At 49.3% G+C, this 25,662-nt stretch overlaps 1 protein-coding gene across 1 annotated transcript in view; it reads left to right on the top strand.

Moving 5' to 3' along the window:
• The window catches only part of LOC147104987 (transcription factor EB-like), a 47,341-nt gene extending 23,562 nt beyond the window's left edge, over positions 1–23,779 (top strand). The window contains exons 4-8 of the mRNA XM_086011773.1: positions 3,148–3,253; positions 13,306–13,362; positions 15,170–15,245; positions 21,607–21,754; positions 22,309–23,779. Of these exons, the coding sequence (XP_085867899.1) occupies positions 3,148–3,253; positions 13,306–13,362; positions 15,170–15,245; positions 21,607–21,754; positions 22,309–22,734 (813 nt within the window). The 3' untranslated portion in view covers positions 22,735–23,779. The remainder of the gene's footprint in view (positions 1–3,147; positions 3,254–13,305; positions 13,363–15,169; positions 15,246–21,606; positions 21,755–22,308) is intronic.
• The last annotated feature ends 1,883 nt before the right edge of the window (positions 23,780–25,662 follow it).

The following is a 25,662-nucleotide window of genomic DNA, read 5'->3' as shown; positions in this document are numbered from 1 at the left end:
GAATGGAGGAACAGGCTCCAGGGGCTGAAGATTTTTTTAAAAAGTAAAGAGCTTCTGAATGTTAAAAAGCAGGAGCAAGAAACATAGAAACATAGAAACTAGGAGCAGGAGTAGGCCATTCGGCCCTTCGAGCCTGCTCCGCCATTCAACGAGATCATGGCTGATCATCCAAACCCTAGCACCCGGTCCCTACACCGACAGCCATCCCACCCAAGCCCTATCCCCGTAACCCCACGTATTTAATCCCCCCTAACACTAAGGGCCAATTTTTATCATGGCCAATCAACCTAACCCGCACATCTTTGAAGTTGAAATTCCCTGCAGAATGGTGCAATGTTTACAAACAGCTGAGGGAGAGTTCCTGCTGATTCACAGCGGCCCGTGCACTCCACTCGAAGCCTTGCATAAAGCTGTTGGTTGCTGATGGAGTTGGCGGTCAGTTTTGTGAATGGAGAATTCTTGTACGCTGCTGAGATCAGATGAGAATTTCACGGGCCATGGTGTATCAGTGTGAAGTCTGGGCGCAGGCTCTCTCACTCCTCTGCTGATCTGCTGTAGGGAGGGCTCGCCTGGGCCGGCTCCAGCCCCCTTACTGAAGGCCAACACTTGAGTGTCACTGAGTACGATGCCGTTCCCAGCCAGGTGTGCATTATAAGAACATAAGAAATAGGAGCAGGAATAGGCCACTTGGCCCCTCGAGCCTGCTCCACCATTCAATAAGATCAGGGCTGATCTTGGGCTCAAAGCCACTTCCCTGCCCGCTCCCCAGACTCTGCTCACAGGCAGGTTCAGAGTGGAAGAACCTGTACGAACTGAAAAATGCAGGACCCAATCAGCATGAGGTAGATGAAGAGAAGGTGACCCCAAGCTTACATCGAATGTACAGCACAGAAACAGGCCATTCAGCCCAACTGGTCCATGCCGGTGTTTATGCTCCACACGAGCCTCCTCCCAATCCTCTTCCTCTCACCCTATCAACATATCCTTCTATTCCTTTCTCCCTCATGTGTTTATCTAGCTTCCCCTTAAATGTATTTCTGCCATTCGCCTCAACCACTCCCTGTGGTAGCGAGTTCCACATTCTCACCACTCTCTGGGTAAAGAAGTTTCTCCTGAATTCCCGATTTGATTTATTAGTGACTATCTTATATTTACAATCCCCAGTTTTGGATGCCCCACAAGTGGAAGTAAGCAAGCAAGCTCCCACAAACAGCAATGTGATAATGACCAGATAATCTGTTTTAGTGATGTTGGTTGAGGGATAAATATTGGCCCAGGACACCGGGGAGAACTCCCCTGCTCTTCTTCAAAATAGTGCCATGAGATCTTTTACGTCCACCTGAGAGAGCAAACGGGGCCTCGGTTTAACGTCTCATCTGAAAGACGGCCCCTCCGACAGTGCAGCGCTCCCTCAGCACTGTCCCTCTGACAGTGCAGCGCTCCCTCAGTACTGCCCCTCCGACAGTGCAGCGCTCCCTCAGTACTGCCCCTCTGACAGTGCAGCGCTCCCTCAGTCCTGCCCCTCCGACAGTGCAGCGCTCCCTCAGTACTGCCCCTCCGACAGTGCAGTGCTCCCTCAGTCCTGCCCCTCCGACAGTGCAGCGCTCCCTCAGTACTGCCCCTCCGACAGTGCAGCGCTCCCTCAGTACTGCCCCTCCGACAGTGCAGTGCTCCCTCAGTCCTGCCCCTCCGACAGTGCAGCGCTCCCTCAGTACTGCCCCTCCGACACTGCAGCGCTCCCTCAGTACTGCCCCTCCGACAGTGCAGTGCTCCCTCAGTCCTGCCCCTCCGACAGTGCGGCACTCCCTCCGTACTGCCCCTCCGACAGTGCAGTGCTCCCTCAGTCCTGCCCCTCCGACAGTGCAGCGCTCCCTCAGTACTGCCCCTCCGACAGTGCAGCGCTCCCTCAATACTGCAGTGGAGTGGAGGCCTAGATTGTGTGCTCAAGTCTCTGGAGTGGGAATTGAATCCACGACCTTCTGACTCTGAGGCGAGAGTGCTGCCCACTGAGCCACGGCTGACACTCTGAGAGTGGCCCAGGTCTTCCTTGACCTGACTTATGCCAAAATCATACAAAAGTTTACGTCAGATTCTACGCAACTTATGCCGACAGTTCATGAGAATCATATCAGCAAACCCCCGATGTTAACAACTGTGGCCCGAGGAGTGCGCGGAATATCTGCCCTCCTCCCTCTTTCAGGCCCTGCTTATCCTACTGAGGTTCTGAAAATTGAAGTTTGAAGCCATCATTTATGCCCATTAAACACAACTTGTTTAAGAAAATGTAATCGTGGAAACGTTTCCCTTTTTAACGTAACAGATCTGACACCATAAAGATATTGAAAATACCACGCAGGTTTCAGTATGGAGAAATGAAGAACAATTGCTTTAAAAAATCGCTACAGGCACCAGGAACAGTAACTTGGGGTCCAGCTGCACCTGAAGTTTTGGGTGTAAGTTTACCTTGGTTCAGCACCGGTGTAAATGCAGGAAACTCACATGCTCTGACCTTTTGCATGGGGGCGGGGCTATATTAATGAGCTGAGTGACGGATGTAACTCGGGAGCGAATGAACCGATTGAGGAAATTCGCACCTCATGATGTTTCGGCACAAAACCGGCATAAATCAGTCACGTGCGAATTTCCTCAGAACAAAATGACACAACTCCGTCCTTACACCATCGTTACACCGAAACATTCCAACAAATTCCCAGCCAATGAATTAGACAGTGGGACGGTGCGGGGGGCCAAGGCAGGCCTAGAGTAGGGGTGAGGATAAGATAGAGTTGGGTGAGGAAGAGCTGGAGTAAGGGAAGGTGCGATGGGTGAGAATGTGGCTAAGGTAGAGGCAGAACCATTTAATCCTGATAGTTGGTGCAATAACAACAACAACTTGCATTTATATAGCACCTTTACCGTAGTAAAACGTCCCAAGGCGCTTCACAGGAGCGTAAACCTGACAAACTCTGACACCGAGCCACATAAGGAGATATTAGGACAGGTGACCAAAAGCTTGGTCAAAGAGGTCGGTTTTAAGGTGCAGTAATGATACTGCACTTTGGCCAGGGGCGGAGCCCGTGTGGTATAATTTAAATTCCAACATCCCAGGTGTAATCATCATATTTTGTCCCATTTCTCTTCCTCCAGTTGCCTCTTTCCACGAGCCATTTGGATGTCTACACAAGCCATGGGATTGCAGCACCCACCAGTACATCGTGTCCTGCCAATATTGCCGTTAAAAGGGAAATGTCAGGTAAACTGTAGCAAGACAATGTAGAGTGAGCTTTACTCTGTATCTAACCCATGCAGTACCTGCCCTGGGAGTGTTTGATGGGACAGTGTAGAGGGAGCTTTACTCTGTATCTAACCCGTGCTGTACCTGCCCTGGGAGTGTTTGATGGGACAGTGTAGAGGGAGCTTTACTCTGTATCTAACCCATGCAGTACCTGCCCTGGGAGTGTTTGATGGGACAGTGTAGAGGGAGCTTTACTCTGTATCTAACCCGTGCTGTACTGGCCCTGGGAGTGTTTGATGGGACAGTGTAGAGGGAGGTTTACTTGTATCTAACCCGTGCTGTACCTGCCCTGGGAGTGTTTGATGGGACAGTATAGAGGGAGTTTTACTCTGTATCTAACCTGTGCTGTACCTGCCCTGGGAGTGTTTGATGGGACAGTGTAGAGGGAGCTTTACTCTGTATCTAACCCGTGCTGCACCTGCCCTGGGAGTGTTTGATGGGACAGTGTAGAGGGAGCTTTACTCTGTATCTAACTCGTGCTGTACCTGCCCTGGGAGTGTTTGATGAGACAGTGTAGAGGGAGCTTTACTCTGTACCTAACCCGTGCTGTACCTGCCCTAGGAGTGTTTGATGGGACAGTGTAGAAGGAGCTTTACTCTGTATCTAACCCATGCTGCACCTGCCCTGGGAGTGTTTGATGGGACAGTGTAGAGGGAGCTTTACTCTGTATCTAACCCGTGCTGTACCTGCCCTGGGAGTGTTTGATGGGACAGTGTAGAGGGAGCTTTACTCTGTATCTAACCCATGCTGCACCTGCCCTGGGAGTGTTTGATGGGACAGTGTAGAGGGACCTTTACTCTGTATCTAACCCATGCTGTACCTGCCCTGGGAGTGTTTGATGGGACAGTGTAGAGGGACCTTTACTCTGTATCTAACCCGTGCTGTACCTGCCCTGGGAGTGTTTGATGGGACAGTGTAGAGGGAGCTTTACTCTGTATCTAACCCGTGCTGTACCTGCCCTGGGAGTGTTTGATGAGACAGTGTAGAGGGAGCTTTACTCTGTATCTAACCCGTGCTGTACCTGCCCTGGGAGTGTTTGATGGGACAGTGTAGTGGGAGATTTACTCTGTATCTAACCCGTGCTGTACCTGCCCTGGGAGTGTTTGATGGGACAGTGTAGAGGGAGATTTACTCTGTATCTAACCCGTGCTGTCCCTGCCCTGGGAGTGTTTGATGGGACAGTGTAGAGGGAGCTTTACTCTGTACCTAACCCGTGCTGTACCTGCCCTGGGAGTGTTTGATGGGACAGTGTAGAGGGAGCTTTACTCTGTATCTAACCCGTGCTGTCCCTGCCCTGGGAGTGTTTGATGGGACAGTGTAGAGGGAGATTTACTCTGTACCTAACCCGTGCTGTACCTGCCCTGGGAGTGTTTGATGGGACAGTGTAGAGGGAGATTTACTCTGTACCTAACCCGTGCTGTGCCTGCCCTGGGAGTGTTTGATGGGACAGTGTAGAGGGAGATTTACTCTGTACCTAACCCGTGCTGTACCTGCCCTGGGAGTGTTTGATGGGACAGTGTAGAGGGAGCTTTACTCTGTATCTAACCCGTGCTGTATCGGCCCTGGGAGTGTTTGATGGGACAGTGTAGAGGGAGCTTTACTCTGTATCTAACCCGTGCTGTACCTGCCCTGGGAGTGTTTGATGGGACAGTGTAGAGGGAGATTTACTCTGTATCTAACCCGTGCTGTACCTGCCCTGGGAGTGTTTGATGGGACAGTGTAGAGGGAGATTTACTCTGTATCTAACCCGTGCTGTACCTGCCCTGGGAGTGTTTGATGGGACAGTGTAGAGGGAGCTTTACTCTGTATCTAACCCGTGCTGTACCTGCCCTGGGAGTGTTCCACGAGATAAAAGCGACCTCAAGATACATCATCCAACGTCCCACCAGCATTTTGCACACAGTGATACCGGTCTCCTCCAGGGACTTGTCCAGCTCCCTTTTAAACATTTACAGCGAATCGGCAGTCAATGCATGAGCCAGCACCTTATTTGCAATATCATTGACCCTCTGTGAAACGGAGAGCTTCTGAAATCCAAACTAGCTCTATGCTTATTACATAATTTATATGCCGTTCCCCTCTCTCCCTAACTTAACCTAATTCAAATAATTCAAATAAAAAAAATCTGCCCACCTGTACACAATCTATTCCCTTTATAATTTTAAATATTTCAATCTCCAAAGTCTACACTTTTCTAACCCTAACCCCCACCTTCTCTCCATATACCTCACCTCTCTTACCCACCTTCACCCCATTTCTCTTAACCCACCCCATATCCCTCACCCACCCCATATCCCTCAACCCCACCCCATATCCCTCAACCCCACCCCATATCCCTCAATCCCACCCCATATCCCTCAACCCCACCCCATATCCCTCAATCCCACCCCATATCCCTCAACCCCACCCCATATCCCTCAACCCCACCCCATACCCCTCAATCCCACCCCATATCCCTCAATCCCACCTCATATCCCTCAATCCCACCCCATATCCATCACCCACCCCATATCCCTCAACCCCACTCCATATCCCTCAATCCCACCCCATATCCCTCACCTACCCCATATCCCTCAATCCCACCCCATATCCCTCAATCCCACCCCATATCCCTCAATCCCACCCCATATCCCTCACCCCCACCCCATATCCCTCACCCCCACCCCATATCCCTCACCCACCCCATATCCCTCAACCCCACCCCATCTCCCTCAACCCCACCCCATATCCCTCAACCCCACCCCATATCCCTCAACCCCACCCCATATCCCTCAACCCCACCCCATATCCCTCAATCCCACCCCATATCCCTCAATCCCACCCCATCTCCCTCAATCCCACCCCATATCCCTCAATCCCACCCCATCTCCCTCAATCCCACCCCATATCCCTCAATCCCTCCCCATATTCCTCAACCCCACCTATCCACCTTCTCCCTATATCTCCCTCAATCTCTTTTCTTAGCAGAAATGTCTCAATTGCCTCTTGACTCCATTTCTCCGATCTACTTCAATGTCCTTCCCTGGTGACCTCATCCAATGCTCTGTCACCCTTTGTCTGAAAAAGCTCGCCCTGACTTCCCTTCTCACTTCCTCATTTTTCGCTTATGTTCCACGGGATTTGAAGCCTCAAAAGCGATGATTGGAGCAGCTCAAACTCTGCTCTTCTCCAAATAAAATGAGCTGATTTCTGTAACCTTTGCTAAGAATTTCAATTTCTGACATTGACTGCAATGAATGGGGCCATTCCAGGATGATGAAAAATGCACATCAGTCTCCCTGAAGCTCCTATGATCATAGAGCCATAGAATCTTACAGCACAGAAGGAGGCCATTCGGCCCATCGTGCCTCTGCCAGCTCTTTGAAAGAGCTCTCCAATTAGTCCCACTCCCCCCTGCTCTTTCACCAGAGCCCTGCAAATTTTCCCCTTCAATCATTTATCTGATTTTCTTTTGAAAGTTACTATTGAATCTGCTTCCACCGCCCTTTCAGGCAGCGTGTTCCAGATCACAACAACTCGCTTCATGTCGCCTCTGGTTCTTTTGCCAATTATCTTCAATCTGTGTCATAGAAACATAGAAACATAGAAGATAGGAGCAGGAGTCGGCCATTCGGCCCCTCGAGCCTGCTCCGCCATTCAATGAGATCATGGCTGATCATCCAAATTCAGTACCCTGTCCCTGCCTTCTCCCCATATCCCTTGATCCCTTTAGCCTTAAGAAATATATCCAACTCCTTCTTGAATATATTTAATGTATTGGCCTCTACTGCCTTCTGTGGTCGAGAATTCCACAGGTTCACCACTCTCTGGGTGAAGAAATTCCTCCTCATCTCTGTCCTAAATGGCTTACCCCTTATCCTTAGACTGTGACCCCTGGTTCTGGACTCCCCGACCATCGGGAACTTACTTCCAGCATCTAGTCTGTCTAGTCCTGTCAGAATTTTATAAGTTTCAATGAGATCCCCTCTCATTCTTCTAAACGCCAGCGAGTACAAGCCCAATCGACCCAATCTCTCCTCATACGTCATTCCTGCCATCCTAGGTATCAGTCTCTGGTTACCGACCCTCCATCCCAGGTATCAGCCTCTGGTGACCGACCCTCCATCCCAGGTATCAGCCTCTGGTGACCGACCCTCCATCCCAGGTATCAGCCTCTGGCGACCGACCCTCCATCCCAGGTATCAGCCTCTGGTTACCGACCCTCCATCCCAGGTATCAGTCTCTGGTTACCGACCCTCCATCCCAGGTATCAGTCTCTGGTTACCGACCCTCCATCCCAGGTATCAGCCTCTGGTTACCGACCCTCCATCCCAGGTATCAGTCTCTGGTTACCGACCCTCCATCCCAGGTATCAGTCTCTGGTTACCGACCCTCCATCCCAGGTATCAGCCTCTGGTTACCGACCCTCCATCCCAGGTATCAGGTATCAGTCTCTGGTTACCGACCCTCCATCCCAGGTATCAGTCTCTGGTGAATCAGCCTCTGGTTACCGACCCTCCATCCCAGGTATCAGCCTCTGGTTACCGACCCTCCTGCCACTGGAAACAGTTTCTCATCATTTACTCGATCAAAACCCTTCATAATTTTGAACGCCTCTATCAAATCTCCTCTTACACTTCTCTGCTCTGAAGAGAACAACCCCAACTTCTCCAGTCAATCTGAGCTCCTCTAGTCATGATAACTATGTTTTCTGACAGGTAACATAACTAAGTGCATTTTTTTGAGAGTTAGGGTTCATATCTTGAGTAGAATGTGGTCCCCCTCCCCTCCCCCCACCCCCCACCCCCCAAAAATCTTCCATCTTCTTTACCATAGTTAATGCTAACTCTGTTTCCCTGATGTGCTGAATCCCTTGAGGAGGCCTTCGCACCAGAGAACTCACAGCCTCCTAAATTTTGTCAGCCAAAGATTAAGCAACAGCGCCACCCTGTGGATCGGACGCCTGTTCCCCAGCACCCGGGAGCAGCAGATTTCCCAGCAATAAGTGGAAGGATTGATTTCCCTTCAGTCTGATTGATACTCAGCGCTGACAGGCAACGGTTGCTATGGTGAAGTATTGGGTACAGGCCGGACTAGGCCTTTCCCCAGAGGGAGAGAGCCCCCAGGCAGGAGTGGTTGGGCTCGGTGATGTGAGGTAGCTGAACTAACACGAGGTACAGTCACCAACCCAGGGTGCTTCTGCTGATTTTGCGAGCGTGTTGCTGTGGTTTCTCCGGGTGTTGGGCCCAGGTCACAGCTGCTACTGATCTGCCTTTGAAACCGGTGTCCCGAAATCTCTAAGTTATAAATCAGACACTAAATGGCTCTCAATCCTTAATAAATCCCTACTCACCTCCGCACTCGCCAATTACTGCTCACTCTCACCTCTCTTTCTTCACACTCGCCTTTTGATGCCCCGCTCCTGTCTCTTGCCCCCAACACATACTCTCGCCTCTCAATACAATACAATACAATACAAATTGCTTTATTGGCATGATAAGGTACATCTTATGTTGCCAAAGCATCAAAATACATTTATGGTTGAACACATAAACGCGGTTCCATTCATACAGTGTATAAACAGGTATATCCCTGAGTTTATAAATATATTTTCGCCTTGTTTATATATACTCTTGTCTTAGTTTACTGGTTGTCCCTCTGTTCATGGCAAGCTGTAACATAGTGTGCCGCCAGTGTTACACAGCTTCTCTCCTCCCCCAGTAGGAATGGGAGTTTTTGGTTGTCAGTCAGATTTCTGAATTCAGGGCATATTTGTGAGAATTTTTGATAGAAATTCTCTCTGATGCCCTGATATTTTCCACAGGCTGTGAGGAAGTGCATCTCTGTCTCAACTACTCCCTGACTGCAGTGAGAGCATATCCTGTCTTTTCTTGGCAGCCTGGTCTGCCTGTGTCTGCCTTTTTCGATCGCTAGGCTATGTTCGCTAAGTCTGTACCTTGTCAAGGTTCTTCTCAGTTTGTTATCCTTTACCATGGTCAGGTAATCAGCTATGTTGTATTGTCTGTTTAGGGCCAAGTAGCAATTGAGTTTGCTTTGGGTTTTTGTTGTTTCTGCCCAATATGACAGATATTTTTCCTTTTGCTTAGCGACTCAGTCAGAAAGCTGTGTCTTCGAGCCCCACTCCAGGACTTGAGCCCATAATCTTGGCTAACACTTCCCTGCAGTCCTGAGGGAGTGCTGCACTGCCAGAAGTGCTACACTTCAATGAAGCATCAAAGCGAGGCCCCTTTTACTGTTCTGCTAGACTTTAAAGATCCCACTGCGCTATTTGAAGAAGAGCAGGGACGTTCTCCCCGTGTCCTGGCCAACATTTATCCTTCAACCAACACTATCAAAAACTGATTATCCGGTTAATTATCTCATGGCTGTTTGTGGAAACTTGCTGTGTGCAAATTGGCTGTTGTGTTTGCCCACATACAGGAAACTCTCGATTTACCGGCACCTAAATAACCGGAAATCTCGGTTAACCGGCAAAATTCAGGAGTAGGTTCAGGTAAGTTTTATTACTTGCCTTCCTCGATCTGTTGCTGTGCAAGGGTGTGGCTGCAGCTGTTGCTAAGCTACAGAGACGCTTGGAACTTGTGGCCATTGTTCTGAACCTGCTGCTAAGCAGCAGGGTTTGTTGCTTTATACGGAGCTCTCAGCTCTCCGTATCTTTCACTATAGCTTTCGGTTATCCGGAATTTTTGATGAACCGGCACCACGTCGGTCCCGTCAGTGCCGGATAAAAAAAAGTTTCCTGTATTAACATTGACTGCACTTCAAAGTAATTCATTTGAGCTTTGAGGTGTTTTTGGAGGTGTGCTGAGGTGCTGTACAAATACAAGTCTGTTTTTATTCTAATGTCCGTTCAACATATTTCTCTCTCTCACAATAATGTTCGTATCTGAGGCCTTGTGGAGCTTTCTGATTGGTTCTCTGTGGACCCGTCTGAATGGTTCAGTATTTCTGCTGTGACATACAGTAAAAATAATTCGACTTCCCTTGCTGATTGGCTCCCTGTTTCTATGTGAAATATTAGCAATCAGATACTGAGGGGAAAAAAAACCCAATTCCACAAACTGAACATGTACAGGAAACTCTTTTTTATCCGGCACCGATTGGACCGACGTGGTGCCAGTTCATCAAAAATTCCAGATAACCGAGACCTATAGTTAAAAGATGCGGAGAGCTGAGAGCTCCGTATAAAGCAACAAACCCTGTTGCTTAGCAACAGGTGCAGAACAATGGCCGCAAGTTCCAAGCGTCTCTGTAGCTTAGCAACAGCTGCAGCCACACCCTTGCACAGCAACAGATCGAGGAAGGCAAGTACAATATGAAGTAAAACTTACCTGAACCTACTCCTGAATTTTGCCGGTTAACCGAGATTTCCGGTTATTTAGGTGCCGGTAAATTGAAAGTTTCCTGTACAAGCAAAGAGGTGAGGCCGAACTTGCTTCTATGATGACTGCTGACACACTCAAAACGCCCAGCACCACCTGACATCCCATCCCCAAGCCTCACCTGAGAACCCTCCACCTTCCCTACTGTTTACCCAACGGGCCCCCTGTCGAACAACTCTCAGCCATTACCTACTGGGTTTCCTGGCCAGTGATCCTCAGCTGTTACCCATTGGGCCTGTTGTCTAATAACTCTCGGCCTTTGCCTACAGGGACTCCTGTTTAAAGACTCTCGGCCTTTGTCTCCTGCTCCCTCTTTGCCGTGCCTCATTCCCTGCTTTGCCGCACGTTCTCAAAGCACCACTCTGCTGCCGGAACGCTTTGGAAGATGTTCCTGTACTTCTAAAAGTATTCCCTCATGATTAGAAAAAAAAATGTGCATTGCAGTCCGCGTCCTCTTCCGTAAAGAAAATCCCACACTTTCCGTCATTCCCGTCCTTGCTGAGCTCCACTGGCTCCCTGATTTCAAGAAGATCTTTCCTTGTCCTCAAACCCTTCCATGACCATGTTGAGCCATTGATCCAACCCAACGACCCTGCCTGCACCTTGAATATTGATGCTCTGCCGTGACATCGAGCTGCCTGGGTAACTGAGCTATGTTCCTGCAGGGAGAGAGAGCTTGCGCTACACAGCGAGCAAATAGAGACTCTGCCTGTGCAGATTTCCCAGTCCCGTGATTTGGAGACTCTTGCACACAGTCAAGGGTTTCTGCTTGTGGCTCGTTAGAATCACTAACCCTCCAGGTCTGGTCTGGAGTCTCCAGGAATTGAAGATTAATCTCCATATTTCTCTCTCTCACAATAATGTTTGTATCTGAGGCCTTGTGGAACTTTCTGATTGGTTCTCTGTGGACCCGTCTGAATGCAAGCAAACCCAGGAGAAGAAAATCATAGGGGCAATAAAAAAAGAATTGTGTTTTATTTTTAATTTTCTTTGAATATTTTGTTTGAGTTATAAATATATTGGAGATGGACGGGGCGGTTGGAGGTCATGTGAGGAAACCTCTGACCGAAGGTAATTTCGGGCAGGCCTTGGACCTCCCAGTTAGCACGTTGCTGGTTATAGACCCGACAACGGCCCATCATCCATTCCCAACCCACCAACTCTGACTTACTGCTGTGCCTTCGGGGCAGATCTTTCAGTCACCACTGTCCCTGTCCTCAGGAACTCTACCAAAACCATCTGGCCTCACTTCTTCTCCCCTTGCTTGTAGAAGCCTCCTAACCTCCCTCTTCAATCATACTCCTCTCTGTACTCTTCACCAAATATGACCTCCATTTCCTGCTCATTCTCCCCGCCTCGCCCCGAGTGAGCAGAGTGATATAAATGCAAGTTGTTAAAAAAAAGATTGTATTCGCTGTCTTGGATCTCCTTGTCTCTAGGCTTCTTTGGGGACATCACTGACAGAAAGAAGCCTTTGTACCCCAGAGTTCCTGCACTCATTACATTGGGGGCCATGACCACGGGCGGGTCTGAGATTGAGTCGGAAGTCACTTGACCCTGACCATCTGAGTACATAGCACACCCAGGGTTAGCGGAACAGAAAGTACTCTCCCTAGAGACTTTCCTTCCTCTTTTCATGGAGTTATAGAATCTTACAGCACAGAAGGAGGCCATTCGGCCCATCGTGCCAGTGCTGGCTCTCTGATAGAGCTCTCCAGTTAGACCCACTCCCCCTGCTCTTTCCCCGGAGCCCTGCAATTTCTCCCCTTCAAATTTTTATCCAATTCCATTTTGAAAGTTACTATTGAATCTGCTTCCGCCGCACTTTCAGGCAGCGCGTTCCAGATCACAACTCGCTGCGTAAAAAAAAATCTCCTCATCTTCCCTCTGGTTCTTATGCCAATTATCTTAAATCTGTGTCCTCTGGTTACCGACCCTCCTGCCACTGGAAACAGCTTCTCCTTATTTACTCCATCAAACCTCTTCATGATTGTGAACCCCTCTAGTAAACCTCCCCTTAACCTTCTCTGCTCTAAGGAGAACAATTGTTCTTACTGAAAGGCATCAGCTTTATCTCTGAATGGAGTTGTGTTCCCAGGAATTTAGAAGGTTAAGGGGTGATCTGATCGAAGTTTTCAGGATATTAAGGGGAACAGATAGGGTAGAGAGAGAGAAACTATTTCTGCTGGCTGGGGATTCCAGGACTAGGGGACATAGTCTAAAAATTAGAGCCAGACCTTTCAGGAGTGAAATGAGGAAACACTTCTACACACAAAGGGTGGTAGAAGTTTGGAACTCTCTTCCGCAAACGGCAATTGATGCTAGATCAATTGTTAATTTTAAAACTGGGATTGATAGATTTTTGTTAACCAAGATATTAAGGGATATGGGCCAAAGGCGGGTATATGGAGTTAGGTCACAGATCAGCCATGATCTCATTGAATGGTGGAACAGGCTCGAGGGGCTGAATGGCCTCCTCCTGTTCCTATGTTCCTCTGAGTGCAGCCTCAAAGACTGGTTTTGTACCGGGGGTTCACAGTGCTGCTAACCCTGGCCCTGGGGGGTCTGTTACCACTGTGTACGTAGCAGTTGTGGCGTTGTTGTGACCGGTTGTCTGTTTTTGTCTAGATACAGAAGCACGAGCTATGGCCAAAGAGCGACAGAAGAAAGACAATCACAACCTGAGTGAGTAACCTTCCCCTCAACTAATACCTTAACCTGTGGGGGGCTGGTCGAAATCTATGGGGTCGATTTTAAAACCCCCCATCTCCCCCACCCGGCGAGAGCGGTGCGTGAGGGAGGGCTTAAAATCGAAGGTTCGGGAGGGGCCCAGGCTGGGAAGGTTCAGGGGGGGGCCCAGGCTGGGAAGGTTCGGGGGGGGGCAGGCTGGGGAGGTTCGGGGGGGGGGGGGGGCCCAGGCTGGGAAGGTTAAGGGGAGGGCCCAGGTTGGGAAGGTTCGGGGGGGGCCCAGGCTGGGAAGGTTCAGGGGGGGCCCAGGCTGGGGAGGTTCGGGGTGGGGGCCCAGGCTGGGAAGGTTCAGAGGGGGCCCAGGCTGGGGAGGTTCAGGGTAGGGGGGAGGCCCAGGCTGGGGAGGTTCAGGGGGGGGCGCCCAGGCTGGGGAGGTTCGGGGGGGGCGCCCAGGCTGGGAAGGTTCAGGGGAGGGGGGCCCAGGCTGGGAAGGTTTGTGGGGAGGCCCAGGCTGGGAAGGTTCGGTGTGGGGGGCCCAGGCTGGGAAGGTTCGGGGGAGGGGGGCCCAGGCTGGGAATGTTCGGGGGGAGGCCCGGGCTGGGAAGGTTCGGCGGGGGGGGGGGGGTGGTGGGGGGGCCAGGTTGGGAGAAACCCCCCAGAGAAACCTGGTGGGAGGCGGGAGAGTGGCCAGAAGAGGCCGAGATGAGTAACATTTTTATATTCTTCGGGATTCGCTGGGCCTCGGCCTCCCTGCCTACACCGCCATCTTTTCACAACCCTCCCCCCGGTACTCACCTTATGCTGGGGGCTGTTCCCGGCCCCTGCCGGCCTGGATGTCATTCCCGCCGGCTTCGGGCGGGCGGGACCTGTGGGTGAAAGGAGTGGTGGGGTGAAGGAGCTCTGCTGACCTACACCGCTAGTGGCTTCATTTGTTCAACCACAAACTCACAACTAATGCCGAATTATCCCTCCGTGATATGAACGGACTGGACCTCCACCTATTAAAAAATAATGGGGGTAATTTTACATGCTCACACTCTTGGGCCAGAGCTCCACTCGCCAGGGGGGTTTTATTACTGGAATATTAGGTTCTTTTCACCCCAGAATTTACAAACCCAGCCAGCCCAGGGAGACTGGAGTTTTCCTGGTGTGATTACGAATCTGAGAATTAAATTGAGGCGATGGAGGTGGGAGAGACTGTGGGACTGAATCGCGGGTGGAGTGGAGCTGAACATCTGGCACTAATGCTCAGACGAGGGAGCGTGGATGAAGAGAGGAGTCGATCTACTGTGCAGTCAGTTGGGACTGTTAATCCCCACTGTCAGCGGAGAGCACCGCCTTTCCCCGTGGAGGGAGGGAGGGAGTCTCGGTCTTCCCGCTGTCTGCTGTGAGGGACATGGTGGTGGACGTAATAAAACTCACTACACACTTGGTTTGAGCATAAAGAAAGGCTTCAATCAACTTGTTTCAGAACATGGAAGTCTAGTTGTACTTCACTAGTTCCTTGTCTTACAAAATGTCCCTGGAAAGCTGGGGCCAACGCCCAAGTATTTATACTCCTTGGATGGCGCCACCAGCTGGCCGTACAGCGTTATTTCATGAGTAGTTTCTTGATGATGATGAGATTTATAACAGTGGTGGTTGTATGTGAGCAGCTTGTCTGCCTCGGCATCTGCCCACCCCCACTGCCTCAGAGGTGCCTCGGCCTGCGACCTGGGATAGGGAGTAAATTGCAACATTATCAAAAAGCTGCATTGTTGTTCTGCTATCTTCACACTCACCTTGGGTTCAATTTTTCCACCAGTTGAACGGAGGCGAAGGTTTAACATCAACGATCGGATAAAAGAGCTGGGATTGTTAATCCCCAAAGCCAATGATCTGTGAGTAGACTCTGCTTCTGACGGGCTTCATTAATACTGACTCCTAACACGACTGCATTCGTCCAGTGTGCTTGTATCTGGCTGGAGTTGGATGCTGTTTATATGGAGGAGCCACAGACAGATAGACCTCCCTCCCCCCACTGCCCACCAACCATTAACACCACTTTCCCAGCTCACACTGACCCGTACTGACTGAGAGACTCCCTCCTGTCCCACTGACCCAGAGACTCCCTCCTGTCCCACTGACCCGTGCTGACCCAGAGACTCCCTCCTGTCCCACTGACCCGTGCTGACCCAGAGACTCCCTCCTGTCCTACTGACACTGACCCGTGCTGTCCCAGAGACTCCCTCCTGTACCACTGACCCGTGCTGTCCCAGAGACTCCCTCCTGTACCACTGACCCGTGCTGTCCCAGAGACTCCCTCCTGTACCACTGACCCGTGCTGACCCAGAGACTCCCTCCTGTCCATCACTGAATGACACTGACCCAGAGACTCCCTCCTGTCCATCACTGAATGACACTGACCCAGAGACTCCCTCCTGTCCATCACTGAATGACACTGACCCAGAGACTCCCTCCTGTCCATCACTGAATGACACTGACCCCTGGCATGCCCTGCTGTAGTGACGACAGCAGCACAGTTGGAGCTGATAGTTGGAGCCACGTTCCAGGTCTGTCCCTACACCAATAGTTGACCTGGTCCCAGAAGTTTCACCTTTTTATTCATTCATGAGTTGTGGGCGTCACCAGCAAGGCCGGCATTTATTGCCCATCCCTACTTGCCCTTGAGAAGGTGGGGGTGAGCCGCCTTCTTAAATACAACTGAGTGTCTCGCTGGCCATTTCAGAGGGCCGTTAAGAGTCAACCACATTGCTGTGGGTCTGGAGTCACACATATAGGCCAGACCGGGTAAGGACGTCCGATTTCCTTCCCTAAAGGACATTAGTGAACCAGATGGGTTTTTACAACAATCTGGTAGTTTCATGGCTGATACTAGCTTTTTATTCCAGATTTATTTAATTGAATTTAAATTCTTCAGCTGCCGCGGTGGGATTTGAATTCACATAAGAACATAAATCGGAGCAGGAGTCGGCCATTCGGCCCCTCGAGCCTGCTCCACCATTCAATAAGATCATGGCTGATCTTCTACCTCATCTCCACTTTCTGCACTATCCCCATATCCCTTGATTCCCTTAATATTCAAAAATCTATCCGCCTCTGTCTTGAATATACTCAACGACGGAGCCTCCACAGCCCTCTGGGGTAGAGAATTCCAAAGATTCACCACCCTCTGAGTGAAGAAATTTCTCCTCATCTCAGTCCTAAATGGCCGACCCCTTATTCTGAGACTGAGACCCCTGGTTCTAGACTCCCCAGCCCGGGGAAACATCCTCTCTGCATCTACCTTGTCAAGCACTGTAAGAATTTTCTATGTTTCAATCAGATCACGTCTCATTCATCTAAACTCTAGAGAATATAGGCCCAGTCTACTCAATCTCTCCTCATAGGACAATCCCCCCATCCCAGGAATCAGTCTGGTGAACCTTTGTTTCACTCCCTCTATGGCAAGTATATCCTTCCTTAGGTTAGGAGACCAAAACTGTACACAATACTCCAGGTGTGGTCTCACCAGGGCCCTATATAATTGCAGTAAGATGTCTTTACTCTTGTACTCAAATCCTCTTGCAAGAAAGGCAAACATACCATTTGCTTTCCTAATTGCTTGCTGTACCTGCATGTTAACTTTCAGTGATTCGTGTACAAGGACACCCAGGTCCCTCTGAACACCAACATTTCCCAATCTCTCACCATTTAAAAAATACTCTGCTTTTCTATTTTTCCTACCAAAGTGGATAACTTCACATTTCTACACATTATATTCCATTTGCCATGTTCTTGCCCACTCACTTGGCCTGTCTATATCCCCTTGAAGCCTCCTTGCATCATCCTCACAACTTACATTCCCACCCAGCTTTGTATCATCAGCAAACTTGGATATATTACATTTGGAACCTTCATCCAAATCATTGATGTAGATTGTGAACAGCTGAGGCCCAAGCACTGATCCTTGCGGTACCCCACTAGTTACAGCCTGTCAACCTGAAAATGACCCGTTTATTCCTACTCTGTCCGTTAACCAATCCTCAGTCCATGCTATATATGACCCCCAATCCCATGAGACCTAACTTTGTTTCATAACCTCTTGTGTGGCACTTTATCAAATGCCTTCTGAAAATCCAAATACACCACATCCACTGGTTCCCCCTTATCTATTCTGCTAGTTACAACCTCAAAAAACTCAAACAGATTTGTCAAACACGATTTCCCTTTCATAAATCCGTATTGACTCTGCCCAATCCTATTTTATTTTCTAAGTGCCCTGTTACCATGTCCTTAATAATAGATTCTAGCATTTTCCCTACTACTGATGTCACGTCTCCGGATCATTAATCCAGGCCTCTGGATTACTAGTCCAGTGACATAACCACAATGCTACCATTCCCGCAACACATTGGTAATCTTTCCCTCAATGTTCAGTCCACTCTTATCGAGGATCAGCTCTGCATGCGTTGCTAGTTGTTTTTTATTCCACCTGATTACATCGAGTCCTTGAATCAATGATTAAAGTGGTGTTGGGGCAAAGGGTGGAAATCTAAGCATAAAACTGTTTACAGAGCGGGTCACACCTTTATCAGAAAAGAATCGAACAATACAACAAATCGATTGGCTCCAATCAGGTTTACTGATGTTCCCAGGAATCGTAAATCTGCTGATTGAATGTCTGATTTAAGTCAGGCGCATATCTGTGAGTTTCACTGATAGTTGACTATATTTTGCCAAAGGGGATGCTGTAATTGTTTGACACGCGTACAATGAAACTACATTGACCAATGTTTGGTCCTTGATATTACTGGGTTGGGTAGATTTTTATAAACACTCCCAGATAACTCCAGCATGGGTTAGATACAGAGTAAAGCTCCCTCTACACTGTCCCATCAAACACTCCCAGGGCAGGTACAGCACGGGTTAGATACAGAGTGAAGCTCCCTCTACACTGTCCCCTCAAACACTCCCAGGGCAGGTACAGCACGGGTTAGATACAGAGTAAAGCTCCCTCTACACTGTCCCATCAAACACTCCCAGGGCAGGTACAGCACGGGTTAGATACAGAGTGAAGCTCCCTCTACACTGTCCCATCAAACACGCCCAGGGCAGGTACAGCATGGGTTAGATACAGAGTAAAACTCCCTCTACACTGTCCCATCAAACACTCCCAGGGCAGGTACAGCGCGGGTTAGATACGGAGTAAAGCTCCCTCTACACTGTCCCATCAAACACTCTCAGGGTAGGTACAGCACGGGTTAGATACAGAGTAAAGCTCCCTCTGCACTGTCCCATCAAACACTCTCAAGGCAGGTACAGCACGGGTTAGATACAGAGTAAATATCCCTCTACACTGTCCCATCAAACACTCCCAGGGCATGTACAGCACAGTTAGATACTGAATAAAGCTTCCTCTACACTGTCCCATCAAACACTCTCAAGGCAGGTACAGCACGGGTTAGATACAGAGTAAACATCCCTCTACACTGTCCCATCAAACACTCCCAGGGCAGGTACAGCGCGGGTTAGATACGGAGTAAAGCTCCCTCTACACTGTCCCATCAAACACTCTCAGGGTAGGTACAGCACGGGTTAGATACAGAGTAAAGCTCCCTCTGCACTGTCCCATCAAACACTCTCGGGGTAGGTACAGCACGGGTTAGATACAGAGTAAATATCCCTCTACACTGCCCCATCAAACACTTCCAGGGCATGTACAGCACAGTTAGATACTGAATAAAGCTTCCTCTACACTGTCCCATCAAACATTCCCAGGTCAGATACAGCATTGATGAGATACAGAGTAAAGCTCCCTCTACACTGTCTCATCAAACATTCCCAGGGCATGTACAGCACGGGTTAGATACAGAGTAAAGCTCCCTCTACACTGTCCCATCAAACACTCCCAGGGCAGGTACAGCACGGGTTAGATACAGAGTAAAGCTCCCTCTACACTGTCCCCATCAAACACTCCCAGGGCAGGTACAGCACGGGTTAGATACAGAGTAAAGCTCCCTCTACACTGTCCCATCAAACACTCCCAGGGCAGGGACAGCATGGGTTAGATACAGAGTAAATATCCCTCTACACTGTCCCCATCAAACACTCCCAGGGCAGGTACAGCACGGGTTAGATACAGAGTAAAGCTCCCTCTACACTGTCCCATCAAACACTCCCAGGGCAGGTACAGCACGGGTTAGATACAGAGTAAACATCCCTCTACACTGTCCCATCAAACACTCCCAGGGCAGGTACAGCACGGGTTAGATACAGAGTAAAGCTCCCTCTACACTGTCCCATCAAACACTCCCAGGGCAGGTACAGCATGGGTTAGATACAGAGTAAAGCTCCCTCTACACTGTCCTCATCAAACACTCCCAGGGCAGGTACAGCACGGGTTAGATACAGAGTAAAGCTTCCTCTACACTGTCCCATCAAACGCTCCCAGGGCAGGTACAGCACGGGTTAGATACAGAGTAAAGCTCCCTCTACACTGTCCCATCAAACACTCCCAGGGCAGGTACAGCACGGGTTAGATACAGAGTAAAGCTCCCTCTACACTGTCCTCATCAAACACTCCCAGGGCAGGTACAGCATGGGTTAGATACAGAGTAAAGCTCCCTCTACACTGTCCCATCAAACACTCCAAGTCAGAAAGATCTTAGGTTCAAGATAAAGCTCCCTGTACATTACCGAATGTGCCTTTACCCAATCAGCGAAGTGAACCTTGGACTGCACCAGGATGTACTGAGCAATGGGAATGTTTCCAATCGACCATTGGAGCCTAAGAGCAACCAACCTCGTCGCCCATGGCACTGGCTGCTGCCAAACTGTCTGGCTGCACAAAAGGCCATTCGGAAAGACTGATGTTCCAGAGAGACACATGAGGCCAATTTGGCCTGATTATCTATTCCTAAATGAGCATCATATTTATTTTAAACTAATTGGCAATTATTTTCACATGTGGTCCACTTGGAGCTGGTCTGCTCCCGTATGTCAGACAACATTTTGAAAATATTTTGGTAATTTTCCATGTTTAGAGCTGGCTGATGTCACATTAGCAATGGCGTGCTGTGACCGTGGCCGTGCTGTGACCCAGTGATTTGTGATTGGGTTTTCAATCATGAGGTCCCTCGTTCAAACACCCAACTCACAAACTAAAATGTTGTTGTTTGACTAATCTTTTTGAATAAGGAACTTGTCAGAAATGTTCGATTAGGTCGGTACCACTTTTGTTGTGCAGTTGGCAAAAGTCATGTGGGAATAACTGCCCCCCACCCTCAGGAACCACCCTCTCCGCCCTGACCCCACCGGCAGACCAGCGATAGTGATATGGCCACTCTCTTTTTGGCTGGCCTTTTGTTAAGAGATTGAATTTCAACTTTGGCAGCAACAAGGATGAATTAGGGTGTTTCTTTGGTCTATGCTGGCTCCCTGGTGGTCTGTATCTGATAAATAAAATCATGATGTGAAGGTTTTAAGTCCAGTCTTGGGTACTTTATAATCCACAGATTCGCCCTGCCGTATAAATATTGACATAAAGATATTTTTCAAACATCGATTTTCTTACCTTCATGGAATTATGTCACTTCATGTTACATCACACCTGGTCACATCATGTTACATCACATATCCTTACCTTTGAGCTACTTCAGTGATATCAGGGCCAGGGAGGCAACTTGTGCATCCTGGAGTTGCTCCGTTGAAATTTCTGAGGTCTGAGAACAGCGGGAGACCTGGGAACACCATGCTACCAGCTCTGGCATGCGGTATCAGAGAATATTCCATGTGGATAGGTCTTTCAGTACAGAGTGGGAGGTGAGGTGCCTGTACAATCTGCTCCACACATTCCCCACCCTCTGTGCAAAGTACTTCAATCCAAGCTGTGTTCAGCTTCCCTCTTGAGCTTGAGTTTGTATGCCCCCAGTTACAGAGTTTGTGATTATGTCAAGAATCTTATTCAGTTCTCTGGCTCCCTTTAGGGTCTTGAATAGCTGGCGGTCTCCACTGTAATAACGTGAAGTGCAATGTACATAGGTAGGGCTGGATCAGTCCTCTAAGCAAGCTCACTATCTCTTCCTGGGAGGTCCTTTATCCCACTGACTATGCCCAAAGACCTTTATTGCTTCTTTCCCCTCATGACTCTCGTGATCCTCTAGCTAAGGTCATCACGGGTTTGCTACTAGGCTGTGACTCTGTGAGACTGTTGGTCTGTGTTTTTAACCTTCACTGAGCCTCCGCTCGTTGCTCCTGCAGAGATGTCCGCTGGAACAAGGGGACGATACTGAAAGCCTCGGTGGAGTACATTAAAAGACTCCAGAAGGATCAGCAAAGAACCAGGGAGATGGAGGGCCATTCGAAGAGGCTGGAGATGACCAACAGCCACCTCCAGTTTCGCATTCAGGTGAGAAAAGGAAGCTGCTTCACATTCTGCCCCAGAATAATTAGCAATAACCAATAGGCTGTTGGCCGAGACTCACTGGGTAGAACTCTCGCCGCTGAGTCAGAAGGTCGTGGTTTCAAGTCCCACTCCAGACACTTGAGCACAGAACCTAGGCTGACACTTCCAATGCACTGTCGGAGGGGCCGTCTTTCAGGTGAGACGTTAAACCGTGGCTCTGTCTGTGCTCTCCGGTGGATGTAAAAGATCCCATGGCACTATTTCGAAGAAGAAGAGGAGGAGATTTCTCCCCGGTGTCCTGGGCCAACATTTATCCCTCAACCAACATCACTAAAACAGATTATCTGGCCATTATCACATTGCTGTTTCTGGGAGTTTGCTGTGTGCAAATTGGCTGCTGTGATTGTTACATTACAACAGTGACTACACTTCAAAAGTACTTGATTGGCTGTAAAGCCCTTTGGGGCGTCCTGAGGTTGTGAAAGGGACTTTAAAAATGTAAGTTTTTTCTATAAAAGATTCTGATGACAGCCATTTTTTTTCTTGACTGCCCGCAGGAGCTGGAGATGCAAGCTCAGGCCCATGGACTGTCCACCATCTCGCCCTCAGGGCTAAATACATCGGAGCCCACGGGTTCCTTCATCAAACACGAGGAGAATGCCATGGACTCCCTTCAACACCAACACCAGCACCAGCAGCCCCACCAGCACCATCAGCAGCCTCCTCAAAGCCAACTGGACTTTGCTCAGTCCCTTGACCTGTGTGACAGCTCGCTGGGCTTCGCTGACCCCATGAGCCAATTTACTGACCTCTCCTTCAGCATTCCCGCCAAAAAGGAATACCAGCTGGATGACATGCTGATGATGGACGACACGCTCTCGCCCTTGGGCAGAGACCCCTTGCTGTCCTCAGGGTCACCTGGAGCGTCCAGAGCAAGCAGCCGAAGAAGTAGCATTAGCATAGACGATGCTGACATTCTGTGACACGGAACACTGGGCAGTGGCTGAAAGCGCACACAGAGTATAAAACTATCAGATGGGTAAGGTGGGGAGATGCCAGCCTTGTGAAGTTTGGGAGTTGATGTCCTTGAACTTCTGCTGAATTTTAAGAATGTGTCAAAAGTTGCTCTGGACCTTCTGGGTTTGAAGATTTTCATATTGTCATCTCATTTCGCAGACCATGTTTTACAGTGATTTTGTGGAGCTAAGCTTCCATCTGTCTTTCACTCTTCCACCCTATTGATGTGTGAAACTGGTGGCCATTTTACACTGTAGTCTGTTTCTCAAGCCAGTGCTTCCAACTGGGAGCAGCATTTTACACGGAGAGAGTGCGCTCCACCCCAGGTAACTTGCAGATCACCGAGTCACCTCTTTCGAAGAGGTGCCTTGGCTTCAAGTTCCTGTTCAGCCACAGCTTGTATTGTAAAAACCCAACAGTGTTCAGTGTACTGTGTGTGTGTCGGGGTGGGGAATCGGGGTGGGGGGGGGGTGGTGTCTCCAGATAACATTTAAAAATTGAATTTTCTAAAATCTCTTATGACCCGGGAGTGGTTAAATTTCCCGAGGTCGCCTATTGGATGGTTGGGATGCCGTAGCTTTTGGTGCTGTACCTGAGCCAAACAGACTAGAAGATCTGAGGTTCCATCCCTCATCTGCACTGATTTATCTGATCTAGACTGGGGCGACGATTGGCGTACCTCAGGCTAGGGAATGGATAGTCCTTGTTCCTGATCATTATCCAGTGACTCCTTGGGTAAAATGCACATGGGACACAGTGTCATGTGAAGCCTGGATTGGGCTCAGCTCTCAGTTCCCTACTTCCTGTTTCCCCTCTTCGCCACCCCCCCCCGCTCCCCAAGTTAGATAACTTGCTCGGAGTCAATGTCCACTTTCACACATGAGTTAGTTGCTTCAGCAGAGCAAAGAGGTAATTGGAGAAAGAAAGTTTCTGTGGCCCCATTGACATGAAATTGAAACCATCAGTTTCTTTAGGATCAATTTTACGTCAGGAATGGTGGGAGCAAGGGGGGTGGCAGGGTGGGGGGCTGGGGTTAAGGTGGTGGGGGGGGGGAGTTTGCGCTGTGTTTCTGAAGTGTTCCTGCAACCCCCGCCATTTTAACCTGCCTGAATTCAGGCACAGGAAGCCCGCCCTTCCAAGAGGAGCGGGGGGCCTAATTTCAATGCTTCCCGATGACATCAACGCGGCGTGCACGCAACTTTAACCGTGGGCCGAATTTCCAACCGGCGTGTGTACGGCTAACATGTGGGTTCATGCCCAACTGTATGCATGCACGCATCCATAAAGCAGTAACATTGTCCTGGCATGGATGTACAAGCAGCTGCCAACCTACCGAAGCCTCCCTCCGTACGTAGCCTCTAATTGACCTCAGGATGTGATCGTTGTGACCACATGACGTACCTGAGCAGTGGGATTGGTGAGGTTAAATATCGCAAGTGTTCCAGGTCTCAGGCGACCATGTGAGCAATGCCACGGGGTGTTAGCTAGCGCGGCAAAAAAAAAAATGTTTTGTAAAAAAAAAATGTTTGAAATGGAATAGTCTTATCAGGAACCATGCACACCAGTAAGAACACTGATTATTGTTTACAATGCAGGTTGGAGAGCTGGAGGTCATGCAGCTTAAGTTAATAGTGCAGACGTTACAAATTGGTTAAAATTATTGATTGGAAAATCTTGCAGATCGCGATTGAAGTCTCCCTACCCCGAAGCTCAGCCAAGGGAGAAATGGTTTGTCAAATTACCGCTAAAAGTTCTCGAGTAGCGTGCTCCGTTCCCTTGAGCAAAAGGGTAAATTGCACAGTCCTGAGATGTAGAATCATAGAATGATGCAGCACAGAAGGAGGCCATTCGGCCCATCGTGCCTGTGCCGGCTCTTTGAGCGAGCTCTCCAATTAGTCCCACTCCCCATCGCCCTGTCATTTTTTCCCTCCAGGTATTTTCTGTCCGCAACATTTGCCGAGTAGGTGGCCTCCTCCTGTGCTGCGATGACAGATAAACCTACAAACTCCCGCACCTCTCCGTGTGACTGGTTGGATGCTCCACACAAAAATCTGCAAAATATGGTCTGGAATAGTCTCTACTGCCAGTCATTTTAAGATGGTTCATGGCTGTTGGCCAATTGACCTGCAACCAATTTCTTGGTGACTACCCAGAAGCAGTTTTGATCTTCCTATAGGAGAAAATAAACCACTACAGGGAATTCTACGTCCCTGGAATTCTTTAAAACTTTTCAACGCCATGAATGTTGGGAATTCATATTCTGCTGTGTTGGGGCGAGCAGGTCGTGGTCCGATGTTTCTGCTTCTAAAACCTATTGGTGTTGGTTGAGGGAACAAGCCATCCGGAATGTCAAGGAATGTAGTATGGGAGCCTACAGGGGTGAATTTCTCTCCCCCCCCCCCCCCCCCCAGTCAAGGGCTTTACTAAGGTGGGGAGAATATGTGTCAGTACAAATTGTATGTTGTCTGTTTGGCAGGGGCATCTTCGCTGGCCGAGCCTCCTTTCTCAGTGGCTCAGTGAGTGGCCCTCTCCCCGCTGAGTCAGAAGGTTGTTGGTTCAAGCCCCACTCCAGACATTTGAGCATAAAAATCTAGGCTGACCCCCGCCGTGCAGTACAGAGGGAGCGCTGCACTGTCGGAGGTGCCGTCTTTTGGATGAGCCATTAAACCGAGGCCCCATTTGCCCTCTTAGGTGGATTTAAAAGATCCCATGGTACTATTCCGAAGAACAACAGGTGTCCTGGGGCCAATATTCATCCCTCAGTCAACACTACCAAAAAACAGATGATCTGCTCATTTATCACATTGCTGTTTCTGGGAGTTTGCTGTGTGCAAATTGGCTGCCCCGTTTCCTACATTACAGCAGTGACTACACTTCAAAAAGTACTTCATTGG

Source organism: Somniosus microcephalus, chromosome 18 (assembly GCF_052327205.1).
Source record: "Somniosus microcephalus isolate GS21.2 chromosome 18, FLI_Smic_1.0, whole genome shotgun sequence".
Classification (NCBI taxonomy): Eukaryota; Metazoa; Chordata; class Chondrichthyes; order Squaliformes; family Somniosidae; genus Somniosus; species Somniosus microcephalus.
The sequence above is the reverse complement of the archived record's forward strand: the minus strand, read 5'-3'. Positions and strand labels throughout refer to the sequence as shown.